This window comes from Gorilla gorilla, chromosome 17, assembly GCF_029281585.2.
Source record: "Gorilla gorilla gorilla isolate KB3781 chromosome 17, NHGRI_mGorGor1-v2.1_pri, whole genome shotgun sequence".
NCBI lineage: Eukaryota > Metazoa > Chordata > Mammalia > Primates > Hominidae > Gorilla > Gorilla gorilla.
Genome location: NC_073241.2, coordinates 46,474,793 through 46,496,770, shown reverse-complemented (window position 1 = coordinate 46,496,770; position 21,978 = coordinate 46,474,793). Strand labels below are relative to the sequence as shown.

Below are 21,978 nucleotides of genomic sequence, written 5' to 3'. Positions count from 1 at the left end.
GCCTAGCTCTCTCTTTGCGCTCTCTGCTGTGGCCACCCCTGCTCTCCTGCATGGCCTCCTGCACACCAGGCACACCTCCAGGACCTGCTGCTTTCTGTCTGACTCACTTTCCCCTTGCACAGCTGCATGCCCCACTCTGCGACCCCCTGACACTATCCCCTTGTGAGTGTGGCCTTTCGTAATCACTTTCTCTGAACAGCACCTCCTCCCGCTTAACTTTTTCCTTCTTAGCGGTTATCCTAGTCTTCCTTGCTCTTTATGTCACTTATCTGTCTTGCTGGTTTTTGTCTTCCCTACTAGGATGTAAGCTCTGTAAGGGCAGGGGCTACTGCCTGTTTTGTTCACGTGGTATCCCCAGTGTCCAGCACAGTGCGTGGTACACAGCAAGGTTAAGTACCAGCTGAACAAATGAACCCATGAATGAACGAGGACACCACATATACTTAAATGCTTCATTCCTAACTCTGCACGTCTCCTCCCTTCTCCTTTGTCAAGAAGGGCCTGGCTGGCTAGGTCCCAGTTGTCTCTTAGTTCCACCTGCCCTCAGACTCTCCTGTTTGGCTGCACAACTTCCTTTAACCCTTCTCTAACTGTGGCAGCATGGAAGGTGACAGCTTGGAGGTCAGTGACGAGGCAGGAAACTTGTTAGCTAGGACAGAACATATACAGAAGAGACTCAGTGCAGCTGACAGTGTGCATTATTGTGATACATGTTCAAAGCCCATCTCAATTATAGGCATGGATTCATTTTTTTTCTGACTTCAAAACTCTACGTGTCAAAAATCTTGCTCTTACTACCTTGTTGAACTTGACTATAGCAATGGGGAATGGCACCTGGAAAGGGTCCCGTGGAGAACCCACCCAGGGTGCTGTCAGTCAGCACTGACCATGGGGCTGAAGGTGGAAGGTTCCTCTGTGTGTAAAGAGAGCTTCTCACACTCGGGGCTTTTGTGTGGGACAGGAAAGGCTGACATAAAACAATGGGATTGAGTCATTCATGTGGGACCATACGTAGCCACAAAGGTGTGACTTGGCCCACTGCCCCCCTAGAGGGCAGATTGCAGAAGTTGGCAGAAATGTCACCTAATTATCAAGGTGGCTGTGTGGCTGGGAGTTACTGCCCAATCTATTCAGCAGCGGAGGAAGCTCTGCCAATTCTCAGCACATAGGATCTGGCTAATCTGATAACATATGGAGGAGAAAAAGTGCGTCACTGGTTTCCTCTCGCACCACGCCTGACTTCTGCAAAGCAGCTTCTCTCCCACTTATCTCCCACTGCGAAGCCTTAGGCATTCATTCCTGTGTGATGGAGTCAGCATCCTGAAGAATATGGAATATCTTAGAGATGCAAACGATCCAATGAATACTTATTTATTGGTCAGGGAGAATGTAACTGAAGCCAATTTCCCTTGTGAGTTACTCACTTACTTCCAAATTGGCATGAGTGTAAGACTCCGTGGACATATATAACTCATTCTAGCCAGGATCCAGAGGATCACAGAGACACCCACTGAGTGTCCTAAGTGACAGGGGAGATGGATGTCATGAAAAGCCAGGAAGAAACCCCCAAATTCCTTGAAACAGACACAGAGATTTTCTTATTGGAAACTAAGCTAAACACTTATTTAAAAATATATTTTCTCCCTTGTCCTCATCTGTTTTCTTTTTTCTTTTCTTTTTTTTTTTTTTTTTGAGACAGGGTCTCTCTCTGTTGCCAGGCTGGAGTGCAGTGGCATGATCTTGGCTCACTGCAACCTCCGCCCCCTGGGTTCAAGCGATTCTCCTGCCTCAGCCTCCTGAGTAGCTGGGACTACAGGCGCCCACCACCACGCCCAGCTAATTTTTGTATTTTTAGTAGAGATGGGGTTTCACCATGTTGGCCAGGATGGTCTCGATCTCTTGACCTCGTGATCTGCCCACCTTGGCCTCCCAAAGTGCTGGGATTACAGGCATGAGTCACCACGCCTGGCCTGTTTTCTATTTTTAAATTTACTTGTATTATTTATTTGTTTGTTTATTTTTAGAGATGAGGGTCTCACTATGTTGTCCAGGCTGGACTCCCAACTCCTGGGCTCATGCGATCCTCCCACCTCAGCCTCCCAGGTAGCTAGACCGGGAGATAGGTAGATAGGCACATCACCTATTTTCTTAGGGTTCCAGGGCTTGTTGAATACAAATTATCCAAATAAAACACAAAGGTTCTCCTCATATATACCAACCAAAACCCCAAAAAAATTTGTTATCCTTGTATTGTATGATCTCATTGGACATCTGGCAGTGCTGGGAGGAATGAGCAGGTGGAATGAGCAGAGCCGCAGGATTGGGCCAGTCGTAAAGGGATGCTATCTGATGGTCAAAGGGCTAATACGATTAAGGAGTTAAGGACAAACATCGCCCACTGAGTTATTGCCAGTTAGCAGCCAGGTTTCCCCAGCAGCCCCAAGCAAACATTATCACCAGCATTGATTACTGATATCGCCCTTCTGTATCTCTGTTCTGGGTTCTAATGCAGACATAGAGAGAGAGAAATTAATTTGTGATTAAGACAGGCAAAGCACTCAGAACTGTAGACTCAAGATTGCCCTGGGAAATCTTCCATAGTGAAGATCTGGAGGGAAAAACTCTTCTCTTCTCATTTCTCACTGGCATTTAATACTATGGAAAACATTCTGGTTGTGGAGTGAGAAGTCCTGGGCTACACTTTGGTTCTGCCCATGACCTGTCATTAATGCAACAGATTCTCCTGTATACAAAGGGGCTGTTTAATAATCAAATGAGACACAAATGACAAACTTTTACAATTGTAAAAACTACATGAAAACTTAATGATTTCATGAGTACTGTATATGAAAAATGTTTCTAATAATTGTAACACTCCATTGGTAGGATTCAGGTAGTGTGTTCTCTTAAGAGGCCCTAAAGAGAGGGAACATGCGCTGAGTAACAGCCCATCAAAGAGCTCCTGGGAGGAAGCAGACACGTAAGGTGAGCTCGACCCATGAATATGCTCTAGACCTGTCAGTAACAGCCGCTTAGCCACTGAGCTAAGAGCTGAAGTCAGCACGAGATGGAAACTGTCGGATCCTCACCATGCTATCAAAGCAAATTCCAGCAGCAGGCACATTGCTGGTAAAAATAATGCTCAGAATTCATATTTTAATCACTTAAAATGCATTTACTCATAGTTTCTTCTTCATGGCTGAGGTGCATCACGACCCTTCCATGAGCTATTACACTCAAAGATAGAAAATAGTATCAGATGCTATGGACTGAATTGTTTTCCTCCTGATTCATATGTTGAGGCGCTAATGCCCAGTGTGATGGTATCTGGAGATGGGGCCTTTGGGAGGCAATTAGGTTTAGATGTGATCACAAGGGTGAGAACTTCATGATGGGAATAGTGTCCTTATAAGAAGAGACACTGGAGGCCAGGCATGGTGGCTCCTGCCTGTAATCCCAGCACATTGGGAGGCTGAGGCAGGTGGATCACGAGGTTAGGAGATCGAGACCATCCTGGCTAACATGGTGAAACCCTGACTCTACTAAAATACAAAAAATTAGCTGGGCGTGGTGGTGCACACCTGTAGTCCCAGCTACTCAGGAGGCAGGGGAATTGCTTTAACCCGGGAGGCAGAGGTTGCAGTGGGCCGAGATCGCGCCACTGCACTCCAGCCTAGCAACACAGCAAGACTCCGTCTCAGGAAAAAAAAAAAAAAAAAAAAAAGAAGAACACTCAAGAGCTCTCTCTCTGTCTGCCACGTCAAGACAGTGAGGAGGTGGCCCTATCTGCTAGCCAGGAAAAGGGCCCTCAGCAGAACCTGACCATATCGGCATCCTCAACTCAAACTTCCAGCCTCTAGAAAATAAACTTTTGTTAAGTCACCCAGTCTATGGTATTTTGTTATAGCAGCCTCAGAATACTACCAGATGTAGGTCAAAGGATGAAAAATATGAATAATAACAGAAGAAAGAAAGCTTTGTACTGTTAAAGGCTGGTGAGCATGAAAACAGAAGCTTCTGAACAGTTTTAAAGCGGGAGGGAGGGGTCAGGTGGGTCACTACACATAGTGTTGGAAGAGTGTGTTTTGCCCAAATTGATCAAATGAGACAAGGACTCAGTGTATCATAATGTACTAGGAAAAACAATCTGGGATACTGTAAGCCCTGCTTCCCCAGTGATATGGTTTTGCTGTGTCCCCACCCAAATCTCATCTTGAATAGTAGCTCCCATAATTTCCACGTGTTGAGGGAGAGACCTGGTAGAAGATAATTGAATCATGAGGGCAGGTTCCCCCATACTGTTCTTGTCATTGTGAATAAGTCTCAAGAGATCTGATGGTTTTATGAGGGGAAACCCCTATCGCTTGACTCTCATTGCCGCTCTTGCCTTCTGCCATGATTATGAGGCCTCCCCAGCCACATGGAACTGTTAGTCCATTAAACCTCTTTTTCTTTATAAATTACCCAGTCTTGGGTGTGTCTCTATTAGCAGCATGAAAATGGACTAATATCCCCAGTCATTGAATTCCTGTAAACACAGGCAAACACATTAGTTTAGAATAGGTAAAACACTTAGCATAACCAAACCCGAGGTTAATCATTCAACTTGCCAGTGAAACGCTTCCAACAGAGGAGAGGAGTCAGTGAGAGACGAATAAAGGACAGAGACACAAAAGCAGCCACACAGATCCATAGTCAGAGGACAAAGCTGGGGGCAGCTTGGTGGAGCAGGTTGCTTCATGGTCAGCCAGTGAGCCCTTTGGGGTCAATGAGGGAAGGAAGTACCTTCCTTTTAGGGACAGGGACAGGGACAGAGATGGACCTACAGGGATCAAAGGCTACAGGCAGCTACAATGTAGGAAAAAAACACAGTTCAGGGCCGACCCTGGGGGATTGACTTGGAGAGGAAAGTAGGATTCCAGTTCCCTGAGGAAGAGCCTCATGGGACTTGGTACATGGAGGGTGGTTGAGTACCCTGGTCTCTGAGCGTATCTGTTTCTATGGTTTTATCGTTGTCTATTCCCTCTAAGGTTGTTTATTTATTTACTTATGTATTTTTGAGTAACATTTGTAGCTTGCACACAGGAGATGCTAAGTATATGCTTACTGTATAGGGCATTCCAGGTGAGGTGCTTAACATAAGTTGCTCAGTTAATTCTCACAATATTTATTTAATAATAGATAATTAGAACCATTTTTAATTTAAAAATTTTAACATTCTGATCTCACTTAATGGCCTCAATAGACTTTTTTCTTTCTTTCTTTCTCTTTTGAGATGGAGTCTTGCTTTGTTGCCCAGGCTGGAGTGCAGTAGTGCAATCTCGGCTCACTGCAAACTCCACCTCCCAGGTTCAAGCGATTCTCCTGCCTCAGCCTCCCCAGTAGTTGGGATTACAGGCACCTGCTACCACACCTGGCTAATTTTTGTATTTTTAGTACAGACGGGGGGTTTTCACCAACTTGGCCAGGCTGGTCTTGAACTCCTGACCTCGTGATCCACCAGCCTTGGCTTCCTAAAGAGATTACAGGCATGAGCCACTGTGTCCGGCAATAGACCCATTTTAAAAATGAAAAACAAAAAGCCACAACAAGAGAAGTCACTCACATAAGGCTGCAAATTTGTAAAGTCCAGATTTGTACACAGTTCTGCCTTCTCTTATTATTTCAGGCTGCCTCTAAGTCAGCAGGACTGGGACCCTACAGGCATGGGTGCTGCCAGAAAGGGAGAGGGAAGAAGAGGAGTGTGGCTAAGGCGTGCTGTCCCTTCTGCGGGGATTTCTTCACAGCGTTCCTCTCATTCCTGAAATTATTCCATTTCCAGTGGTATTGAGGGTGACCAGCAGACCCTGTTGTACCATGTCACTTAAAAAACGTAGTGCCTTTTTTTTTTTTTTTAAATATAGGAAACACAAAACCATTGTTAATATTTTAAAATTATCATTTGAATTTTACATTGTTACCTCCAGGGCACAGTGAATGATCATGGAAGCTAGACAGAGGCTTGCCAAGCTGTCTCCCTGCAATACTCAGCTCAGCTACTTAAAGTGTAGGTGGTTGCTATGGGCAACCACTTAAATAAACTCAGGGAAAGTGTGGGGAGTGAGGGCTGCGGAGTGCAGGCAGTTAATGGATTTACCTAATTCAAAACAAAACAAAACACCTATAAATTTTTCCCCAAGGATCATTCCTCCCTCCCGCTAATACTCCTCTACCTGAGATGATTGTTTTCTTTAAGACAGCCAAGGAAAGAGAAATGACAATGAGGATCTTAACCTGTTATCTGAATAGTGAAGTCCATCTCAAAATATTCAAAAAGGAAGAGAAGCTGGAAAATTCTAACTGTTGATCAAATATTACCACTGCTGTAAGTTAAAAAAAATCCACCTAATTTTAAAATGGCCCCTAGATTGTTCTTCCCATGGTAGATTGCTTATACTCAACCCCGAGTGGCATAGTCTCAGAACCCAGTCTTCCCAGCAGGGAATTGGAACAGCAGGTTTTATGATTATACTTCCCTATTTTGGTGGGTGGGAACATATTTTACTTTATATCTTGCTTTTTGCTTCATTTTCATTTTCTTTAAGTGATTAAGTGCTTTGAGATGCCAAGCCTTCATGTTTATTGAAGTTACTTTTACACTTTTAGCTAATTCCTGCACTCTTGTCCAAGGCCTGTACTCCCATGACCATGCTGATATGTTGTGAATATCTCTTTTTGTTATAACTAGGCCTTTTTGTCTTCCATTCCTTTGCATAAAGAATATTACCCATTCAACTAGGGAAGCGGTTGTATAAATTATAGTACAGGCATATAATGGAATACTTTGCCATTGTTAAAAAGAGTGTGGTTAACCCACAAGCATTTATATAAAACAATGTTTAAGACCTAATTTCAAGTGAAAAGAGCAAATTGTAGAACAGTATGTATAAAGAAAGTTTAGACATGGGTATATATAATATATGCTTAGAACATTTCTGAAAAGATTCATAAGAAACAGAATTCTTACCTCTATGGAGGGCTAAAAAGGGGATGAAGAGGGGAGGGGGACTTTAACACATTCTTAAAATATTTCTTGGTGGTGTTAAAATTTTTATGAGTATTATATTTTGTAATAATAAAAAAGGAAATCTTCCCATTATTTCTAAATAAAAAAGAGACATATGTGGGTATGGTGTATATTGGGGAATGGCGTATCACTACAGCAAGCAAGACAAAATAATAGCAGCAGCAACAAGGAGATTTGACCTGTTGTATTAGGCTGTTTTTGGGTCACTAGAAAGAAATACTTGAAGCTGGGTAATTTATAAAGAAAAGGGTTTTAATCGGCTCATGATTCTGCAGGGTTTATAGGAAGCACGGTGCTGGTAGCTGCTTCTGGTGAGTCTTCAGGAAGCTTACAATCATGGCTGAAGGTGACAGGGTGTCAGCATGTCACACGGTGAGAGCAAGAGAGCAAGAGGGTGGGGAGGTGCCACACTCTTGAACAACCAGATCTTGCGTGAACTCAAAGTGAGAACCCAGTCGTGTTGATGAGGACGGCACCAAGCCATTCGTTAGGGATCCGCCCCCACGACCCAAACACCTTCCACCAGGCCCCACCTCCAACACTGGGGATTACATTTCAACATGGGATTTGGAGGGGACAAACACCAAACTATACCACCTGTCCTTGGTTGGCTTTTGATTTTTGGTGTCCTTATTTATCTGTGTAACTTCATATATCAGCCCTTTCCGGTACCATCCTAATCTCTGCTTCTACCATTCTTTCCCTGCAGCAGTACAACTTTCTCTTGTCTCTTACTTGATTTCAAACTGTCTCCAATTTGTCTCTCTCTATCTCATCTAGAGGCAGGCTAGTATAGTGGTTGATAACATGGGCTCTGAATTCAAATCCTGACTGTGACACTTCTAGCTCTGTGACCTTGGAAAGTCAATTAAATTTATGTGCCCCAGTTTCCTCCTTGTATAACTTAGTTAATAATAATTCTTGTCTTATAGGTACTATTAGTTATTATGTGAATTGTGTCTGGCACAGAAGAAGTGCTTCTAAGTGTTAGTCATTACTATTCTTCAAGGTGATTTTTTGGGGGGTTAAAATTAGATATATTCCAACAAGAAAAACAAATAAAGAAGCCAAAAGAAAAAAGTAAGAGAAAAGCACAAGAAATGCAGCAAAAACCACCCAGAAAGCCTCTTCACGAGAAGAATGACTGCTGAGATGTTAGAAGATATCCTTCCATACATATATACTCATGGAAATAATATAGAATATACTTTCATCTAAATAAGAAAAAAAATCTCTCCTGTAATTGGCTTTTTGACTCCACGCCATGCAGGCCATCTGTGTTTTTTTTTTTTTTTTTTTGTTTGTTTGTTTGTTTTTTTGAGACGGAGTCTTGCTCTGTCACCCAGGCTGGAGTGCAGTGGCGTGATCTCGGCTCACTGTAACCTCTGCCTCCCAGGTTCAAGTGATTATTCTGCCTCAGCCTCCCAAGTAGCTGGGACTACAGGTGTGTGCCACCATGCCTGGCTAATTTTTGTATTTTTAGTAGAGATGGGGTTTCACCATATTGGCCAGGCTGGTCTTGAACTCCTGACCTTGTGATCCGCCCGCCTTGGCCTCCCAAAGTGTTGGGATTACAGGCATGAGCCACCGACCCCGCCATGCAGGCCATCTTTCTAAAACAACACTTACATCACTTCATTATCTGGCTCGGATATCAGTGGTTTCCTATTGCTCACTTTATTAAAACAAAATGAATTCTCTGGATATTTAAGGATCTTACTTAGAAAAGTCCTCACTTTCTATCCAAAGATGGCTTCCCATTTTTAAATACTCTTCTAATACATCAGTCAGCTTAATTTCTTTATACTCAGACAAAATTCCTCCTCCGTAGTCTGTTGCCTCTCAGTGATTATTCAGATTCCAAATCGAATCCTTTCTCTTTCATGAAGTCATCCCTTCCTATTTTCAATTCCTATTAATTTTTCTTTTTTTTGAACAACTATAGCACTTTTAGTTAGCGGTAACATACATAATGTAATTTCAAAACTTACAAATAATGATACAAAATTGTTTTCATTGCTCTTGGCGGCACTGAATCGTATATGTGCAGTGGAGACAGAGCCTTATAGCTCTCTTGTCTCCCTCAGGGCATTTAGCAGCTTGAAAACTTTGATTCCTCTGGAAAGAAGTCTTGGTTGAGAGTGAGATGACTTGGGTCCTAAACCTTGCTGAAGAGCTTAAGCTTAAGCTTACTTGGGGCCTCCATATCCTCATTTGCAATATAAAAGGGTTGGAATCATCTTTGAGGTTCCTTTTAGTTTTGCTTCTAAGATTTTTTATTCATTCTCTCTCTGAAAAAAGGCTACCTAAAAATAATGCTATTGGTGAAGTGGTAAATGTTTAGAAACTGACTTTTTGGGAGGAAGAAGCTCTGCCTTGTATAGTGTGTCGATTTCCATGGTGTAAATATTTCCATCATGGCCAAGATCAGGCTCCCAGGATGACAAAACTGAATATGGAGTTGGGAAGAGATGTCCACCATTGGCTCTCATTGGACGACTGGACCCCCCCTAGCATTGTGGAGTGGCTCCTTTCAATGAAGAAATGCAGCCTCAGGCTAGATGAGCACAGCCAGCTAGCTTCGTCTCTAGCTTCTCTCACTCTAAAACTCCAACACAATCTTTCTTCACTGAGTGGAGAAGGCGATGACAATGGAAAGTGCTCCCAGCTTGGCTTTTCAAACCCAGGCTCTGAAGGCACAAACCCCAGGAGGAGGCCAGTCTTCTCAGGCATTTGTACCCACAGCAGTGTCCATCTCTCTTGGAATCTGGCACAGGAATGATGCTACCGAGGTGGTGGCAATTTTATATGCAGTTGGTAATTTGGATCTGTTCCGAGAGCTCTCAGCTCTGCTTTTTCTGGGAAAGAGGTGTGGTCCAAAGAACTAAAAGAAGGTTCTGAGCTGTAAGTCAAGAACAATGTACAGATGGTGGAAACAGTCTCCAGACTGTTCAGGGAAAAGTCCTCAGAGTTTCATGAGTCAGTGGGAGGAAAGAAGTTGGAGAGAAAGTAGAGGGCTGGAGCTGAAGACCCAGGCTCTGCCTCGTGAGGCTCACAACCATGAGAAAGCCTTGGTGTGTCAGTAAAGTGTTGGTTAAAAATCAACTCGAAATTCCTTCTGACACCGTTGGGAGGATCTTATCATATGTACTAAAAACATTTGTTGACTTATTTATACTTATCTATGTTAAACAATAGGAAGAAAATTAAAATGTTACTAGCTATCAGGATAGATGATATTTTCTCTTCATTGGTTTATGTAGGTTCATAGATATATATATATATATATATATTTTTTTTTTTTTTTTGAGACAGTCTGGCTCTGTCGGCCAGGCTAGGTACAGTGGCAAGATCTTGGTTCACTGCAACCTCTGCCTCCCGAGTTCAAGTAACTCAGCCTCCTGAGTAGCTGGGATCACAGGCGCACGCCACCACACCCAGCTAATTTTTGTATTTTTAGTAGAAATGGGGTTTTGCCATATTGGTCAGGCTGGTCTTGAACTCCTGGCCTCAAGTGATCTGCCTGCCCTGGCCTCCCAAAGTGCTGGGATTACAGGCGTGGGCCACCAAGCCCAGCCACAGATAATTTTTAAAGAATGTTGCAGTAGTTAATGTGATCATTGAAGAACACCCTTCCCAACTTCAAAAGGACTAGTTAATGCTGGTGCTCCCTGCCCCCTCATAGAACTAGAAGGAACTGGGATTCCCCAGATGAACTGAAGGAAATATGCTAATATTCAAAGTGGATAACAATACTAGGGATGGCTGCGTGGATATTTTTAACATGCTAATGTGTACCTGCCAGACTGAGCTCCCAGCCTCCAGGTGGGCTGGCAACGCAAAGTAGGGTTGAGAAGGAACAGGGAGCTTTTCAGAGAACCACAGATTCAGAAGCAGAGGGAGGGGGAAGAATTGAAGAGAACACAGACGCAGTCAAAGGATGCTGGGCAGATGTTAGATGGCAGCTCAACTCAACCACTGCGCATTACAGTTACTCATGGAGGGTACTGTTCAGGGCACTTTAGGCATAGAGGGATTGTGTAATGATGCGTTAGCATTTGTTCAACATCCCCTCTGGGATGACAACTCTGTGCCAAGTGCTTCAAAAACATTCTTTCAGATAGCATTGAATCTCTTCCTACACGAGGGACAGAGAAAATAGACCAGTGCTTAAGAAAGCTATATTACCTTGAGAAATGTTAACACAGTGCTTCGGGAATTCTTAGGAGGAAGAAATAATGGCTGACAGCCAGAGGTTAAATTTGAGAAGAAGATTTAAAAGAATGGAGACTTTCTTCTCATCTTCTCCCCCATTAGATCGCAAGTTCTGTTGTACTGGGAATCCTGACTACTATAATATATCCCAATGCTTAGCACATAGTAGGTGGCCAAAACTGATAATAATGATGGCGATAGCTAACATATGTGGAGCAACTACTGTGTGCCAGGGACTGTGCTAAGTGCGCCACATACACTGCACCTTCTCGAATCTGCATAATTACCCTTGAACAACCAGTGGCTTGTTGAAGTGGCGTGATGTTACTTCCCATACAAGTGTTCTGTGCTTGTAAGGGAATAGCAGGAAAGAAGATCTCAAAGGAGAATGGAGTCTTACTGTGACACTTTTGAATGTTACATTTGGAACTTTGTGCCTAGACAACATGGGATTCAGAGATAATTTTTTAGCAACCTGGTAGAAAGTCTTAGAGAAGGAGTTGGAGCAGAGAGAGGCTGGGGGCGTCAAGACAAATTGGTCCATTGCAATCACTCAAGTGAAAAATAGCAAAGCTGGAAGAGGTAAGAGGTGAGTTGCAAAGTTTCAAGACTGTATTTAAAAAATGGTCATTCCACTGATAGAAAGGGAAGTGTCAGGAAGAGAAGTGATATATTTAGGGAGTACTGTGTTATGTGGGTGCTTTGAAATCTCTTCTTCCTGAATGCTGAGCTTGAAAATACAGGATCAATGCACATGATCAGACGATGGTGCAGATCTTACGCTAAAGTCTTAGACTCTTTAGGCTGGAAAGATCTTATATAGATATTTTGTCTGTCTTGCTCAGGCAGAATTATCAAAGGTCTCAGAGGAATATAACTCAGATTGTTTCAAAAGAGGCCTTGGAAGTTTTCTCTAACAATTTCCAAATTAATTGATTTGATAATTAATAACTTTGCACTTAGAAGTTCCTCCTTGCAGCTAACCTGAATTCCTTGGGCTGCAATTTTGATCTCATTTCCTCCTGGTTTATAGATAGGAATGTTGATGATTTTGCTATTTCAAATGCATCTTCTGTAAAGATACATTTATTTAGGACTTACACCCAGCTTGCTTCTAAAAAGGATTAGAGGCAGCTCCTAATATGTCCACCTAGGCTTCCTTTTAAAGAAGCTTTTCTCATTCCTGCAAAATGTCCTTCCATCTGCATGCATAAGAAGAATTTCTTTAATAATAAATGATACAGCAAAAGTAAAGCTAATAACGAACTATGCTGACAAAATAGTAACCTGTAAACAAAACAAAACAAAAACAAAAAGAAACAAAAAACCACAATCCTTTCTTATGCCAGGCAATGTAGATTTTTCTCATCAGAAAATAATTCTGACCAAAACTATCAATTTTAACACCACCAGCCTCTGAATTTTAAGTTCCTTTCTTCTTTGTAGTGCCTGCTTTTGCCATTCTTAGACTCGTGTGTGTGTGTGTGTCTGTGTGTATTTTTCTCTTCCACTTGACTCTGGAAAACCAGATTTTAGTAAAGCATTTAGTGAATATTGAAACTAAGGTATAAATGATGGACACAGTACTTAAATTATTAAAGGTACCAAATGTTTGTTGCATGAATAAATGAGTGAGTGAGTGATTGCATGAATATAATTTCTGATTGTAATTAGCGTGTTCTCTTTACCTCGTTGTCTGCACTTTAACGGGAACATAGATATTAAATTGAATAAATGGCAGGTGGCAGACAGAAAAGACGAAGGAATTTTGAGGCTCTCTGCAAAGAGAAGCCGTCCTGGAAGGACAGTGGGCAGCATCTCTGATCAGCACTACCTAAAGGAAGTGAGGAGTCTTCATTTCCAGAAACCTTAGCCAGGGCCTTCCCTGCTCCCCTCCCTCTGCTGTCTTAGGGCTTTGTTTACACAGCCCCTTGAAGCCAGCTGTCAAGGGTGCAAACCTGGTCTGCCATCCTTTGAAGAAGGTTCAGGTTACACATGGTAAGCCACAGAACAGAGAAGGCCCAGGATTCATTGTTGTATTAGTCTCCACAGAGCTGAATCCAGGCTCCTAAGAGTCCGTCCCTTCTTCCTGTGTCCTCTGTCAGCCAGCGCCTTCTGCAGCTCTGATCCTTTGGTCATTGGTCCTTCTTTCCTGCACCTGAGGCTAAGCCTGAGTCAAGATGTTCTCAAGATCCTTCCTGTTTCAGCTGCATGTCTGATGTTTACACTTGCGACTCAGAACTCACTTCACTGCAGGCTTCTGACGCCCCTTCAAATCCATGCTTCACTCTCACAATCTGTTTTGAATGTCTGTTTTTCCTGGGTACCACTTCTCAGTTGTCCACACCCAGTTGATCTTCCTTTCCCCTCCATTATTAAACATCTTTTAAATAGCTCATCACTGCAGTCTTGGTAAGTTCAACTTTCCGTCCAGCTTTTTATCTTTTCTGGTTTCAACAACTGGGCTCAAATCTTAGCTCTGACATTTGATTGATAGGTGACCTTAAAAAAGTTATTTAATCTCTCTGAGATGGAAATGTGTCATTTGTAAAATGGGCAAAACTGCATGCATAGAGTTGTGATGATCAAAAGAAAACACGTATGTAAAGCCCGTAGCACTCAGTCAGGCACTTAGAACCTTGTTAAAATGTAAATATCCCTCCTACTTAAAAAAAAATTATTTTAAGTTTTGGGATACGTGTGCAGGATGTGCAGGTTTGTTACATAGGTAAACGTGTGCATGGTGGTTTGCTGCACCTATCAACCCATCACCTACGTATTAAGCCCAGCATGCATTAGCTATTTATCCTGATGCTCTCTCCCTCCCCCAATCCCTGACTCTTAACTTTTAAAAATGTCTCATTCCTTCTCTCTAGAAAAGTATCGGGACTTTCTTTTATTCTTTTGCCTCCTTTAAAGACACACAAGGAGTTCTCTCCTCTCTATAGTCATGATCATTGTAGAGACTTTTCAGTCTACGCAGGCTTCCTTTCAACACAGGCTTTTCTAAAGAGTAATTATATAGCAAGAAACCAGGATTTGGTACAGACTACAATACTCACACATGCCCACATCATTTGGAGGAGGGCATTCATATCCCAATGAAGGAACATTTTTTTAAAAACTAGGAGTGGTGATCTGGGACTCAATGTAATAGGCGATTGCTTGTATTAGCTGTTTTTTCTTTTTTAAATAAAGCTGATTTCTAACAAACATTTGAAAGATATTTAGATAATTTGTAGATGAGCAAGTGATAATTTTTCTGTGAGCAAGAATGACTTTCCCTGTTTTAAACGTGTCGCGTTTCTTATTATATTGGAAAGTGGGAGTGGGGAGTTAGAAGTATAGAGGATAATAGAAGAAAGTATTATAGTCAGGTCGTGTTTCTTATTATATTGGAAAGTGGGAGTGGGGAGTTAGAAGTATAGAGGATAATAGAAGAAAGTATTATAGTCAGGGAAGAATGGGACACTACCCTGAGTTTATATCACTGATCACTGAGGACGTAAATTCACAATTTCGTGCGGCAGGTTGTATTTTCTTGTTCTCCCTACTTTGTGAGGAGCATTTGCTATTATACGTTACAATGATACAGAGGAACAGGTAGGAGAGGAACAAAAAAGCATTTAGGCAAAACAGAGACATTTCATACTACTTAGAACAGAGATGGGATGATACAAATTGCTATGTTCCCAATACAGTTCATATCTTTGGGGAAAAAATAGCGATGCTCCAATCTTCATCCCATCCCCCTCTTTCTCTAACAAGAAAAGGAAAACGAGGAGCAGTAGGCAGGTAGGAGGGGAGTGTATGACGTGAGGAACAGGCAAGGACACAGCATGTCCAGGAGGAGAAAAGGGGAGCAAAAAACGTATACAAGATAAACAACAACAACAACAAAAGAGACTCCAGCAAGAGGCTATGGTTTTGGGATCCTCACGTAGAAATCAATGCATTTAAAATATCCAGAATTAAAGTTGAAGAAGAACACTCCATCTACCTCTTCTCAAATTATTTTCTTTACCAATACTACTTCCTTTTGTCTTTAAACTGTGAACCACTACTCTACTGTGCCTTGTTCTTACAATTATACACGTCAGTGCTGAAAGGTTCCTGGGAGACATTTCCTGTAGACTAAGGACAGCACCTGTGGGCATCTCGGATCGATGAATCATGGTGGCTGGAGCACTGCATTGAGACTGGTTCAGGGGCTCAGTCTGTTCTCAATGGGTAGGGTGATGGAATCCATCAATGCTGGGATTGGCTAATGCTGTCTGCCACAGGTTTGGGGTGGGAGGAGTTGTAGGGAGAGCCGCCTAAGTGGTGCCGTCCATGCTAAGAGACTGAGACTCTCATTTACAAGGAGGTTCAGAGACATTAATCAATTTGCCAAAAGGCACACAGCTACTTAGTATTTTTCCAAATTTAAATTTAAATTTTTCCAATTTATCTAAAACAAACAAACAAACAAAGGTTCAGGGCCAGGGGGAAAAATGAAGATTAAGAGGATTAACCATCCTGAAAATGAAAAATGATTTGCCTTCAAGGCATTTAGAACTGAAAATAAATCTTCCTGAAGGCTTTTGTTAGACACTTTATCAAAATTGCTAGGAGCTCTGACTGGCTTTCTTGCAACAGCCTGGAATCCTTCTCCCCAATTTCAGAGGAGTTTCAAAATCTGTAATATTATAGACTGACTATTTCTTCCAGGGGGAGAATTTTTCTTAGTGCTTGGATAAAGAGATGAAGTATTAAGACACTTTAAACTATTATTCATGTAGGATTAATAGATATTTGAATTTAACTTCAGAATCTTTTAAGTGACACCCCACTTAGTATAATTTTTAAAAAGTTCTTTCTGCAGTGTATCAAATAAAAGTCCCAGATGGGATTTGGAGTTGGTTTTAACTAATCATGGTAGCAGGCAGTAGTCTCAGTTCTAGAATAAATGGCACTCCAAGTAAGAGACTTAAGTTCTTCATCAGTGCCAGGCTGCAACAACATGCTTTGAGGGAACTCTGGCCCCTAAATGTCTCCTCTACTTGCCTGGAAATTTACTATTAAACATTCAGAATTTTTTTGAAAATGCTAATATTCTTGGGTGATACGCCATTTCAAATTTATTGTTAGCTAATAAGTAAGGAAGAAGGAAAAGCTAGTGATGAGGTGGAGCGATTTGCTAATAGCTGTGGGATAAGAGAAGAGAGTGACCAAAATAATAGTTTTCCAAGAGTAGCTACAGGAGGGGTTTTGCTGGCCCAAAGATGGACTTTATTGTCTCAAAACTACTCCTAACACCAGAATGTTTAACTGACCTTAGGCCTTATATGTCTGAGGACCCAATAACTAACACTAAGCAGCTGATGAAAAACCACCCACATAAATAAACCCTCAAGATGCCTTCGGAAAATAGAAAAGAAAAGAGAAAAACAACGTAAGAAAGTGTAGGAGTGCCTTCTCTTCAACATTTCTGAGAGAAGATGGGAGTTGAAAACCTTAAACAAAATGTTGCCCCAATCTCACTTGCCTAATTTTAGTTATCTTGGTTCAGGGCTATGATTCATCCCTAAAGCTGTGAATTACTGAGGAGGAAGGAGGGAAAAAAAATCGACTTAAATGTCAAAGAAGTAGGAACATAAATATAGTTTTCTTTTTTGAGGAACTAGAATTCCAGGATATAGGGATCTTTTTTCTCATAAGGGACTGAATCCTTCAAACTTCTAGAAAGATAATGATCTGCAGTCAAAACATCATCAAGGAATGAAAGACAGAATTGATTATGAGTCATGTCATGTCTGAATTTTTGCCTCTATAGTGTATTTTCCTTTTTTTCTTTTGTATCTCTTTCAATCTGGTTAAACTATTAATTAATTAATTGATTTTGAGACAGGGTCTCTCTCTGTTGCCCAGGCTGGGGTGCAGTGGCTCAATCATGGCTCACTGCAGCCTCGACTTCCTGGGTTCAAATGATCCTCCCACCTCAGCCTCCCAAGTAGCTGGGACTACAGGTGCATGCCGCCACACCCAGCTAATTTTTGTAGTTTTTGTAGAGACAAGGTTTTACGATGTTGCCCAGGCTGGTCTCGAACTCCTGGGCCCAAGCAATCTGCCCACCTTGGCCTCCCAAAGTGCTGGGATTACAGGTGTAAGCCACCGTGCCAGGCCAATCTGGTTAAACTAGAGGTCACTAACAATTGTATGCAGTTGAAGATGATGGAGGTTTAATGTGTAGACTGTAATGACAAAGGGAACTCACAAAATAGGTGAGTGTGAAACGAATGGAGGTAAGTGGAACTATGAGAAATGATTCTAGGGGATGTGATGGTAGCACAGGGAAGGAAGATATGTTTGGATGGTTGTCTAAGGTTCTCTTGTGATCCTTTTGTGGATCATAATCATAATGATTGAGTTTTCACAGTAATATATGAGATGTGCTTCCTTCCAACCTTGTTATGATGTTGGCACACTATCCGTCTTACATAAACATAGGAAAAAAAAGTTCTCTTTGCTGCCAAAGAACAGGGGACAACAGAAATGGTTTGGGGAAACTCCATCCTAAGTAAAATGTTTTCAATTTAGTAGGTGTTCTCCTGTCCATTTATCACCACTTTGAATTTCTGTAAGTGGGGAGGGATGAAATAGCAGTCACTAACTCATACCCAGTTCAACAACTTCACCGTCTGAAGGAGCTGACCCTCTACCATCAGCCTAGCTGTCATCTGCATGTTTGCCTCTTTCTGCTCTGAAAACTTCTGAGCAGTAAAAGAAATATATGGTGGTCACAAAAATACGGTCCAGGACGTTAGAGGAGGGTCATATTGTGAAGAAGGCAAATGAGAAAGAGAGTTTCAATGACTTCAGAGTGATCCTCCACATCCTGAAGCTATGAGAGTAGCCCAGGGCACGATTGTGACATTGATTTCAGCCCCTACCCTATAGCCCTGTCCTCAGTCTCCTCAGAGCACTCTTCTCATCTTCCTCATGGCTCTGCATCTTTCTGTTCTCCTCTTACCTGGGTATTGCTGTGGACAAGAGCAATTCCTCTAACTTATCACCCAAGACCCAAAGTGTCACTCAGCGAATGTGACCAATGCATCTTGATGACAACCTAATGGGATACTCAGGAGGTGGAAAGGACTCTGGAGGTTGCCGGTTTAAGTGAATTTCTTGCCCATTGCAATCCTTTTCTTGCATCTTTTGGAAGATGTTAACCCTATGGCCATGACTACCTGACATTGTGTCTAGTGGAGAGATATTTTAAGGTCCATAGAAGAATATTTTTTTTCAGAAGGGTCCTTGGCCTCCCTCATTTCATGTCACCTTGGTCCACTGCCTTTCTTACAAATCCAGTTCTTTTAATTTAATTTTCTGAGCTTCTGCTAGGTGCGCCAAAGTGCAATGAAGACTTGTTTCTGTTTTTTATTTCCACGAATTTTTTTTTTTTAACCTTGTGTGGCAATGTTTTGGGTCCAATTCTGTTCTCCAAATAGATATATTGAAGTCCTAACTCCTACTATCGGTGAATGTGACCTTATTTGGAAATAGAGTCTTTGTAGATCTAATCAAGCCACCAAGTTTGTGGTAGTTTGTTCTGATGATTCTTGAAAAGTAACACATGTAGTAATAAAGGCAAAGAGGAAGGGCAACTGGAAGCCAAAGAAAGAAGGAAGAGGTTTTTTTCTTGGCTTAATTTACTGATGCATTGGTATTAATTTTTGATTAAAATGATCCAGAATTGTTCTACATGAACCCTTGAAAAATAATTCATGGGAGGCTGTCTCTGTCCGGATCTTTAAAATACAACATACTCTGCTATTTAAATAAATTCCCATCGCACAAGAGTCAGCTGTTTTTCAGTGCTCTTGATTAACAATTGGGTTTGTTTTCCTTAACTTGACTGCTTTGATTTTTTGTTTTATTTTGCCTTTTAATATTTTATTTAGTAACATAATATAAATGCATGAAAAGTAATGTTCATTTCATCAAAATATGGAATCAAAGGCACTTAAAAATACGAATTATCCGTAATATATTTTTCAGGTCCAAATGGAATTCTATCTATTTCTACATTCCAAGACTCTAAAGAATTTACTCTCTATAAACAGCATTTAGAATTAAATCAGGTCTTGCTTAAAATAATCAATCTCAGTGGTTTCCTGCGTAGCGCTATTCTTTGTTTACAAACAGCACAAATACAGTTAAGGACTACAGTCATATGCTGCACAACATTTCAGTTAATGATGCATATAATATGGTTGTCCCATAAGATTATAATACTGTGTTTTTACTGTATTTTTCTATGTTTGGATATATTTACATAAACAAATACTTACCATTGTGTGAGAGTCACCCGCAGCATTCAGTACAGTAATTTGCTGTATAGGTTTGCAACTTAGGAGCAATAGGCCACTCCATATAGCCTAAGTGTGTAATAGGCTAGACCATCTAAGTTTTTGTAAGTGTACTCTATGACGTGTGCACAGTGAAATCGCTTAATGATGCATTTCTCAGAATGTAACTCCATCCTTAAATGATGTATGACTATATTTATATTTGCAAAACAAAACCTTTTTAAGGCCTTCAATTGTAATACATATCGAGTGCCCAAATTTAAAAATGTATGTCAAGAACCTTCACATATCCAATTTTAAAGCACGGCCACACTCTATAAGCTTCTCCAAGACAATCTCTTCTATTATGTTACTCAATTATCTGAAAAATTCAAGAGTCTCAAGAAAAAGTTCTTGTGTGTACTTCGTGCCTGAGCAAACGTTCAAGAATTGGGATACATGTATATTCTCATTGACCAGAAATTTTAATTCTTTTCAGAAGCCATTCTGGATTTAAAAGATTGCTTCTGCTTCTTAGAGATGAGGGGTTCAGCTTATGATCAATGCAGAACACATCTGTTGCCTCTCTCTACAAAGGCACTGGGGTACAGACGTCAGATCTAAAGTCACAATCAATGTACTGCACTGCTCCACCTGTAGGATGTTTCTGCCCCACTTACTCTAGGAGACACACCATCTGAGCCTCGGTGATAATACAAGCACCTGGACTATCGCAAGTGCGGGGTTAGGACTACTCACTTGAGTGTGGTGAGTTCTGTAAGGGATGGCTGAGTAGCCTTGAGATAGCTTTCTCTCCGCGCAGCAACTTTTGGAGAAGGCTTGGGACTCGTGTCTGAGTCTCCACTGTCTTCATCCCCCATGGCCTTGATATAACTGCCACTCCGCATTCTTCGGCATGGAATTTCATCGTCTTTACCTCGAGGGGTGTACCCTGTCCATTCATCTTGTGGAACCTATTCAGACAGAAAACAGATAAATCACTTTTTATAAAATCCTACCTTTTTCTTTTCTTTTTCTTTTTTTTAGATTTAACATTTCTATTTTTTTTTTTTTTTTTTTTTTTGAGATGGGGTCTTGCGTTGTCGCCCAGGCTGGAGTGCAGTGGTGCAATCTTGGCTCACTGCAAGCTCTGCTTCCCGGGTTCATGCCGTTCTCCTGCCTCAGCCTCCTGAGTAGCTGGGACTACAGTCACCTGCCACCATGCCTGGCTAATTATTTGTATTTTTAGTAGAGATGGGGTTTCACCGTGTTAGCCAGGATGGTCTTAATCTCCTGACCTCGTGATCTGCCCGCCTCAGCCTCCCAAAGTGCTGGGATTACAGGCTAACATTTCTAATTTTTATGAGTACGTAGTAAGTGTATATATTTATGGAGTACTTGAGCTATTTTCATACAAGCATACGATGTGTAATAATCACATCAGGGTAAATGGGGTATCCATCACCTCAAGCATTTGTCATTTCTTTGTGTTATAAACATTCCAATTATTGTCTTAGTTATTTAAAAATGTATAAATAAGACCAAGTATTTTCTTTTTTTGGTATGGTGCTGGATATTGGTAATATAATTATCTGAAACTTGAGACATTAACCTTTCAATAACAATATTTTATTGTAATAGGCTCATAAATATTTTGAATATGTACAAATCCACGTCTCTCAGTCTTTAACATGACTCATGTAGTAGGAAAAATTAAAACCATTGGCTTTGAATCATTTGTACATCTCAGTTTTCTCATGCTGATAATAGTTGAGTCAGGCATAAGAATGCCATTTGAAAGGAGAGCAATTTTATTTGCGCTCTTCAGTGATTTGTTTTCAATTGCCATTTAAGATTCAGGAATGTTTTCTGATTGATCTATGCCTTCCTTGAACCTTTGGACTTTACCATCTCATATCCAGTCTGTCTTCTTCCTAAACCAGTGGTCTCTACCAGCTGCATTTACTCCCCAGTCACTTATTCTTTCTGAATCTTTCTTAATTTGGATTCAGCTTCCGTAGATCTGCTTAAAACACTCTCTAAAGGTTTCCAATGATCTCCTAATGGAAGATAATGGCATTTTCTTGCTTTTATTTTTTGTTGGCCTCTGCACACCCGTGCACACACATACATACAAATAACACCTCTTTGCAAGTTTCTCCCCTTTTGGCCTTCTGATTGCTTGACTTACCTGGTGTAGCTACTACTTGTCTGAATTGTTCCTTTCCTTTTGCTTTGCTGGATCCTACTCTAAGTCTCTAACTGTGGATACCACAACAAAATCATATTGTCAGTGCACTGCTGTTCTTTTTTCTTTCCACAATCATTTTTTCTGAGTTCAGCAGAACACTGCACTATGTTTTAGAA

General features: G+C 41.3%; 1 protein-coding gene and 1 non-coding gene across 25 annotated transcripts in view; one reads left to right on the top strand and one right to left on the bottom strand.

Moving 5' to 3' along the window:
• DLGAP1 (DLG associated protein 1) overlaps window positions 1–21,978 on the bottom strand; it is a 968,998-nt gene that overhangs the window by 296,069 nt on the left and 650,951 nt on the right. For all 24 annotated transcript variants that reach the window (XM_019014108.4, XM_019014109.4, XM_055368502.2 and 21 more), the window contains one exon: window positions 20,371–20,585. In XM_019014108.4, coding sequence (XP_018869653.1) covers window positions 20,371–20,585 — 215 coding nt within the window. The remainder of the gene's footprint in view (window positions 1–20,370; window positions 20,586–21,978) is intronic.
• Window positions 17,658–17,761, top strand: LOC115931492 (small nucleolar RNA U13). Its single transcript, XR_004067975.2, has one exon. It is a non-coding gene; the product is annotated as a small nucleolar RNA U13 (small nucleolar RNA).